Here is an 8,825-nt window from a genome sequence, read left to right as displayed (position 1 = left end):
GGCTTTACTCTGATTAGCCAATGTCAAGTTTGTGATATTTTCAAGTTATTGAATTTATACAAGTATGGACTCCGTCTGCGCCGGCGCCCGCCGACATACGTGCGGCGCCCCTTTAGAGCGCTTCCCAGTCAGTTCCACCACCAAAAAACACCAACTAACACAAAAACCAGCCACTCTTAACAAAAAAAACACTCCAAACAAGCACAGCACGCGCGCCAGCAAACGCCATCACAGACGAAGTCCATTTCAATTTTTTTAAATAGTTTTTTGAATCTCAGACTAAGATCTTGCCTTGATTCTTAGTCTGAGTTCTGAATTCTAGATACAATCCTCCTCTTGGATGAAGGATTAGGATTACTATCTCTATGATCCTCCTACACAGTGTGTATTATAAAGATGGTGGGACTTCGTCTGTGGTGGCGTTTGCTAGCGCGCGTGTTATGAGTTTTTGGAGTGTTTTTTTGTTAGAAGTGGCTGGTTTTTGTGTTCTGCTGGTGTTTATTGCTGGTGGAACCTTGGGGTGGAACTGACTGGGAAGCGCTTCAAAGGGGTGCCGCGTGTATGTCGGCGGGCGCCGGCACAGACGAAGTCCATACTTATACATATAGTTTCCCTAACTTGTAAATAACTACAAACTTGACATTGGCAAATCAGTGTAAACTGTAAAGCCAGACGAGAGAAAAAAAAAAAAGATGGTTTAAAGGTGTAACCTGAAATCAAGCACGAGTTAAATAAGTAGGTAGGTACCCCCGGATAACAAATATTCCTTGCATGGCCTTTGTAAGATATAACGTAAAAACCGCAGTCCAAAGAGCTAAAGAAAAAAAAGAAGAAAAACGTAAAAAACGTGGAGTGCTCAATAGGTAGTTTTACATTCGAATCGGTCCCTTTGGGGCCTCCAAAGGACCTAGTTCCAACTCTCTACGCAAAGGCCTTCTACACGCTCGGAACCAACCACAAACAAAGGTCGCCAAGGTTGAGGTGACGTTAAAATCAACCATGTATAGGAAATTTAGTTTTTATTCAGAAAGTAATAATACAGATTTTCACAAATGTTAAAAATACTTAAATATAAAAATTGTAAAACAAACCATGTATAGTATTCATTCGGCTGTGCTGTTTTTATCCCGTTGACCTATTGGTATTTTTATGCCACGATGCCTTGTCTTTGTTTTTCTTCCTCACATAAACAATTCCTCATATTATATGTATAGATATCGCATTACCACGTTTTTTAAATATTGAAATATTAGGTGACATGTTTTGAAAAGTAGCGTAGGTTATAACTTTGCCATAACTTTGCTAAGCTAATCGGTTGGTTGAGGATGAAGTTGAACCTCATTACTATGCAAACTGAAACCCAGTTTAGTTGATGCATCCAAGGTGACCTTTGTCGGTGGTTGGTTTTGATCGTGTTCGTGTAATCGCCTTTAAACCGTAACGTCATGTAACGTCACGTGGTCAAAAAAACAAAACGTCAGTGAACGTCACTGAAAATTATATTTATTAGTTGCAAAGATAAGAGCTGCAAAATTTAAATTATCGTTGTAATTTCTAATAAGAAGGTACAATAATTATACCATGGAGACCGAAAAAGAGGTTATTAAGGAAACTATCAATACTGAACCCATGTTACAAGATCCGTTGTACATAACCTTACTAAGTGTGGTCGTGCTGTTAGTTACTTTCCGTAAGTTTTATGGGGATATTCACGTAACTATTCGATCTAAATCTCATGTTTATTGATATTTGATTTTATAAACTGAATTCTTTCTTGATTTTTACAGTAGTTTGGTGGTTTTTGTCGTCACGTCGCCATTTGCGTCGGTCGGTGCTATTCACCGGTCTTTCAGATGCCGGCAAGACATCCCTGTTTGTTAGACTCGCATATTCTGAATTTAGGCAAACATTCACGTCTATGAAAGAAAATATTGAGGACTATGATACATCGAATAATGTAAGTAAAAGTAACATCTAAAAAGTAGGTATAAAAACCTAAGTTTTTTGTTCAACAGTCAACACCAAGCATTGGTGTCATTGAACCCATTTTGGTAAAGAAACATAATGTCACTGTGAAATGAATCAGATCAACAACTATATATTTCTTAGTATTTACTGTTATTGTAAATATTTGATGCAATCAATAATCATAATATTTTAAATAAATGCTGAGTGCCTAAAATCAGCAGTTATAACTGCCATATATTCAGATTCCATATATTCAGCCATATTTCCAAGATTACCATATACCTATTCAGCTATTAATAATAGCTAGGCTGTAGGCTGTCTAATATCAATGACATACCTAAAATATGTGGATTCTGCTTTCAGAAAACATTGAGGATTGTAGATCTCCCTGGTCAAGAGCGTCTCAGGAACAAGTTCTTTGATCAATACAAACACAGTGCTAAAGCCATTGTGTATGTTGTTGATTCTGTTACTATACAGAAGGAGATCAGGGATGTGGCTGAGTAAGTCATTCTTTTATTTTTATTTATTCATCATCATCATCAACAACCGATAGATATCCACCCCTGGATATCTTTTGTAGGGACCTCCACACGCCATGGTTTATTAAAAATCCCAGGGCTACTCTTTGGGTAAAAAAGTTGCCAATGTCAATTTCCGGGATGCAAGCTTCCTCTGTACCAAATTGTATAAAAATCAGTTAAACAGATGGACATTTGAGAATCCAGGGGAAGGGAACTCGTTGATTTTCCGGGATAAAAAGTAGCCCTGGGATGTAAACTAAGTCTATCCAAACATCTAAAATGGTTAAACTGTTAGGCCGTGAAAAGCTAGCAGGCAGACATACAGACAGATACACTTGTGATAATATTAGTATGGATGTAACATACTTTGATGTCTCATCTTATAAATATAATATGTTTATTTCTAGATACTTGTACACAATACTTGTGGATCCTGTAATTCAGAGCAACTGCCCCCCTGTACTAATTCTGTGCAACAAGCAAGATCTACCAATGGCGAAGGGCGGACAACTCATCAAGAGCCTTCTTGAGAAGGAAATGTAAGTTTTTTTACTCACTTTATTGATACAATAATGGCATAACTGATTAAGTAGATATCAGAACACATAAGGTCACGCTAGTTGCTATAAAAACTGTCTAAGATAATGATTTTAAAATACCTTTTCAATAAGGAACTTGAAGGTCACTTGAGGGAATAAAACAAAATATTTTAAAACTAAAGATCAGACATCTATCATAAAAAATCAACATATTTTCACTAAGGAACAAATTTTGAAAGCTGATAATTTCACTATTGACTTTCATAATATTTCAAAATTAAACAACCATTTGTGGCAGTCTAGACATGTCAATTAAATTTTACAGAATCACAAGAAAACTGTCTGATTGCACTTTAGAGATCTTTTCTGTATTTTAATGGACTAGTCCAGTTTTGTTAAAAACACTTTTTGAGGCTATTAGTTTTTACCTCACTTTGAAGTTTGAACACGTTCTTATAGAAAACTAGGGACCCGCCCCGGCTTCGCACGGGTAGCTTATTACATTTTTCGTAGGGATCTCTAATTTTTTTGAAAATAAAATATAGTCTATTTTACGCGAATATAGGTGAAATTATTTTCAAAATTGGTTCAGTAGTTCCAGAGATTACCCCCTACAAACAAACTTACAAACTTTACCTTTTGATGATATTAGTATAGAAATAGATTATGAAAGGGATTGACGTAACTACATAGATCGATATACTATGTTATGTGGCTTAGGAAAAAAAGTAAAAAGAGTTTTTTGGTTCATCTCAATGGTTCATTTGTTATTGGTTACAGAAACCTAGTACGTGTGACCAAATCTAGCCAGTTGGAGTCAGTGGATTCTTCTCAATCAAATAATACGACATATCTTGGAAAGGCCGGAAAAGACTTCGAGTTTTCGCATCTCAGCTGCAAAGTCGATGTTCTAGAGAGTTCCATAAATATGGGCGATCAAGATGATGATCCTATAGAAATGCAGGGAATACATGATTGGATTGCTAAACTATAAAAAGTGGTCCAAAATAATGGAATAAACTCACTATCTGTCCTATTTTCTCATTTTTTCCTACTGCTGTGTCTACTAGCAATAAAACTTGCAGCTGTAATTGTCATGTCAAACTCATATTGACTTGCTGCAAGTGCTTACACAGTTCAAGTGACTTACTTGCCAAAGCTTCTGCAAGTTTAATTGCTAAGACGACACTGCATTGTAAACGCTTGAAGACTTAACATGCGCTAGACATGAGTAATTTGTAAGACTTTTGATTGTTAAATTTATGCATTTTGAACCTATTTTTGTAAGAAATATTTTATAAATAAAACGTTTAAAATAATGTAATTTCTCTTATTTACTTGTCAATTTTCCTACTGTTTTTCTTCAGTCACTAGTAACTATTATAATGCATAGTTCATAGTTTGTAAAAAGTACATAGTTCACAGTTTTACAATCACTGTACTTACCTATACTATATATCGAATTCAATATAGGTATCTAGGCATTTGAAATTGTGGCCTATCAGAGCTTCCTTTGATATACTAGATTCTACAAGATAGAAGTAATCTAAAGTATTGGTAAATATAATAATAACATACACAATAAATAAGATCATTAAATGTCGATTACGGTTTCTAATAGGAACGAATATCCAGGTGCAATGTACAGAGCAGATATGGCTATTGATATTGTTAACCCTCTAAAATGGGTACCTCAAAGGATCTAAAAAGTATTCTCATTTCTCACAGTCACAAAGATCGCCAAGCAAAATAATTACTGAAACATGACTCGGCAAAAGGCACGACTAAAGCAAATATTGATTTTATCCGATAACGCGAAAGGGGTGAAAGGTTAATTGAAAAATGTAACAATAAAATATTGCCGAGCGATATTTTGAGAAAGTGCAAGGTGCAAATATGCATATTCATGACTTTGTCATTATAGTCTGTAATAATGAATGTTCTCCCCTTTCATCGATTTTTATTGATCAATAATTTATCGTGTAACTAAATCACAATCGGTTCATTAGTTTTGGAGCTACGATACCACATACAGATACACACGTGACACGTCAAACTTATAACACCCCTCTTTTTGGGTCGGGGGTTAAAAACAGAAGTTTTTGATTGCAAAAAGAAGTGACCAGGATAAACATACATACATAGTTTGCCACAGGTCGATTCAAGTAAAGGTAAGACGCCCCTATAGCCATGTTGACCTGCCGCGAACTATAGATAAAAGATATCTTTTATTAATTAATACCTATGTACCTATATGATAATGTATATGTATATAAAGAAAACATGCGAGTCAGATTCACACTTGCTCTTTTTCTTTATTAGTTATATTGTTCCTCTAATAATTGAAAATCTTTGAAAAGAGCAACCACTGGGTTTCTTGCTGGTTCTTCTCGGTAGGAAAGGCATTCCCAACCAGTAGTAGATAGATGCATTTGACGATTCAAAGGTACTTTTGCAAAAGTTTAATTGAATAAAAAAATATTTCTAGTCTTCTTAAAGAAAGCTCTAAATTATTTCAAATAGGGAGGAGGAGTAGGAGGGCAGAAATAAAATTATTTTAAAACTAGCTGATGCCCGCGACTTCGTTCCTATAAATATATGTTTTTAAAAATCTTGTGGGAGCTCATTGATTTTCCGGGATTAAAAGTAGCCTATGTTTTAATCCAGGGTATAACCTATCTCCATTCTAAACAGCCAAATCCGTCCTGTAATTTTTGCGTGAAAGAGTAACAAACATCCGTCCATCCATACATACAAACTTTCGCGTTTATAACTATAGTAGTTGTAAATGAATAGTAACAGTAAATAACTAAAGTATTAGTACCTAGCTAAAATAAGTAGCTGTGACGGAAGGATGAACAAACAGCCGAAGTCAGACCATGGGATATTTTATAGTATTTTTATAGGGAACTAAAAATATGGCATGAGCGCGTTGATGTCTTCTATAGGGAAGTTAGAGCTTTTATCAGAAAATCTTGATATTAACAATTTTGTTACTTTTTGACGTGACAACGTCTTATAATTCGATAGAGCTGGCTGCACGCAATGACTTCTATGTATACATAGAAGTCATTGGCTGCACGCACGAAAAAACATGACTCATGCGGCGTTACCTCGCTCTGAGGCGTTCCATGTAAGGCTTGAAGTGCAAGCAAGAGCGCGGAACGAGCGACAAAGAAGCACAATCGGCCTTTGTTGTCACGTTCAACTATCGTGAGTAAACCGACTTTACAGAAAACCAATTTTTACTGTAAAATTAAATAGGTAGGTATTTAATTATTAAAATCCTCCTATTGTAGTAGTTATAGCCTCGTGGTTAAGATGTCAGTCTCTTATTCGTGGGGTTGGGGGTTCGATTCCGAGTACGCACCGCTAATTTTTCGGAGTATTGTGTAATAACACTTGTTTCAACGGACAAGGAAAGCATTGTCAGGAAAGGAAACCTGCATGCCTGACAGTTCTTCATAATGTTTTTGAGGGTGTGTAAATCGGTCGGTCAGCTGGTATAGTACTCGTATCTATTATAACTGATGTTATTATAATGTAAGTACCTAAATACTTAATATTATTTCGGATCTTAAAATATGTTAGTACCTACCTACAGTACCTACCTTCCGATATAGGTACTTACTTAGTATCTCCTACTTAGAACTATATCGGTCTATGCCGTATAGTGCATACCTATATTTGTTTTCAAAAATACCTAATTACCACAATGCAATTGGAGGCAATTACTTTTTTTTTTTAAAGTGACTTGTTCACGTACCCGGAAGATATGCGGATAATACTGGTATAATGAGACAACGTACATCGACGCAATTTATGAACATTACCAAATGTATCCCATTACGCTAAATTATGATTGCATTCATTACTCGGAGGATAAATGAAGTCACAATCGAACGTAGCTGTGTTCCGGATGCGAGTGGGGTGAATTGATGTATTGCTTATAATGCAAAATTGCTTAATCATAGTGCCTTTGAATTGGTTATTGGTTCTTCATACTAGCCCAAGTATAAAAATTAAGTAGGTATGTTTATAGCAATATTTTTACATTGCTACTTAGATAATACTTTGTAAAGAAGGCACCCTAGTGGTCAAGACAAAGACGACTTACTTGAGGAGTTAACTTTTCGGGCTATGTGCGTTTGTGTAAACCTGCATGCCTGAGAGTTCTCCATAATCTTCCCAAAGGTGTGCGAAGTTTTTAAATACGCACTTGGTCAGTGTGGTAGAGTTTGCCTAAACTCTTCACATTCTGAGGGGAGACCTGTGCTCAGTAGTGAGCCTGCGATGGGTTCCTGATGATGATGATGAGGCCTTCTTAGGTACAGTCTTGGTAGATTAGCTGTAGTCTTCATTTCAGCTTCGGCTCGCTTGACAATTGATCTCCATTTCTCCCTGACAGTTGCCTATCTATACACACTTCTGCTTCTACCTAATGGCATGCATTTTCTGCATGGTCGGTACTTAACTTAGGTATGTATGCGATCTGTGTGTTCCCACGGTAAGCTTTACAACCTCCCACGCTTATAGCCGATCAGCTCCTGTCGTCCCATTCATTCGCTGTGGCCACAAAGGAAGGAAGCCTGTGACGTCGACAAATTCAATGCCCACACAATGTGGCGTTTGTTGCATTGAGAAATGGAAGAGTTAATTCAATCACTTTCTTTGGGCACAATTATATTTTACAAACGAAATAAGATAATAAGTCAATGTTTACAATAGACTATATTTTTAATTAAATATTAAAAAAATATTACAATAAATCTTAAAGCTAGCCTTATCTACTATAAAAATCATGCCCGGGTGGAATGGTGCCAGGAATACTGGCTGCATTTCCACGCTAGACAGCCAGGCTGATCCGTTGCGCAAAAAATGAACCAGCCCTTCTGTCACCCGATGAGGCTATTAAACGCGGTGAAATGTCGTGTAAAAATGTTTTAGCACTAAGAAATATAGACTATACAATACACGAAAATCAATAAGTAAGTATTTAAATAGTAATTAAGTAATCACCGTGATAGCCTGGTGGTTAAGAGAGCCGCGATAACTAAATAACTAAGCCATCCGCTTGCTATTCGAGAGGTCGGGGGGTTTCGATCCCGGGCACGCACCTCTAATTTTTTGGAGTTAAATTGGATGCAAACCCATAGGCAAACAGACTACAGTAACTACATGTATATTAACCTATACAGGGAAGAGTTTGACTGAATAAGAAGGTAAGCGAAACGGCCCTAAGTGTCGAGTACGCCGATAGAGTACGCGTTGTTCAATGCTTGATCTAACATATCTACATAGCTAGGCATCTACGAATATTTAATATAGGTATAAACAGTCATACAATTCGCCTGATGAGTTCGAGGTCTTGAACTCATTTAAAATATTAGCAAAGCTAGCCTTGCTTCATGACCTATCTTATTAATTCACTGATGGTGACTAACTTGAAATAAAACATCGTCGTTTTTCAGCGCGTCATTTACGGCAATAAAAGAGCTCTCTGCATAATTAATATGTTAAACTGTGTTTATCTTGCATATCTAGGCAGGTACCTAGATGTATTCATGCGTTTCTCCTTGCTTTAGCACGTTTTAGTGGTGAATTAACCTTTATCAATGGATCTTAAACGGCGGGTTAATTATCTCGATCCCGCGGTTGGATAGCTGCTCAGGTTATGACTTTAAATGTACAAGTAAAACTGATCGCACATTAGCTGAAAGCTGAAAACTGCATTGTCTGCATGATTTGCGCCGTGACGCATATAGGTGACGTCATCAGCGCCGTTTTCTTTTGC

At 36.6% G+C, this 8,825-nt stretch overlaps 1 protein-coding gene across 1 annotated transcript; it reads left to right on the top strand.

Annotated features, from left to right (window-relative positions):
• Nucleotides 1-1,451: 1,451 nt before the first annotated feature.
• LOC123872354 (signal recognition particle receptor subunit beta) lies at nucleotides 1,452-4,350 on the top strand. Its single transcript, XM_045916575.1, has 5 exons — nucleotides 1,452-1,690; nucleotides 1,788-1,957; nucleotides 2,332-2,471; nucleotides 2,900-3,031; nucleotides 3,812-4,350. Exons 1-5 carry the CDS (start codon nucleotides 1,582-1,584, stop codon nucleotides 4,023-4,025), a joined length of 765 nt encoding a protein of 254 aa, XP_045772531.1. The 5' UTR covers nucleotides 1,452-1,581; the 3' UTR covers nucleotides 4,026-4,350.
• The last annotated feature ends 4,475 nt before the right edge of the window (nucleotides 4,351-8,825 follow it).

The sequence above is a fragment of the Maniola jurtina genome, chromosome 15 (assembly GCF_905333055.1).
Source record: "Maniola jurtina chromosome 15, ilManJurt1.1, whole genome shotgun sequence".
Taxonomy (NCBI): Eukaryota; Metazoa; Arthropoda; class Insecta; order Lepidoptera; family Nymphalidae; genus Maniola; species Maniola jurtina.
The sequence above is the reverse complement of the archived record's forward strand: the minus strand, read 5'-3'. Positions and strand labels throughout refer to the sequence as shown.

Excerpts from the sequence above, each read along its gene's own strand:
- LOC123872354 (XM_045916575.1), top strand. The coding sequence starts at position 1,582 with ATGGAGACCGAAAAAGAGGTTATTAAGGAAACTATCAATACTGAACCC. Across the intron at positions 2,472-2,899 it reads GAGATCAGGGATGTGGCTGA|ATACTTGTACACAATACTTG; the intron begins GTAAGTCATTCT and ends GTTTATTTCTAG. Across the intron at positions 3,032-3,811 it reads AGCCTTCTTGAGAAGGAAAT|AAACCTAGTACGTGTGACCA; the intron begins GTAAGTTTTTTT and ends TATTGGTTACAG.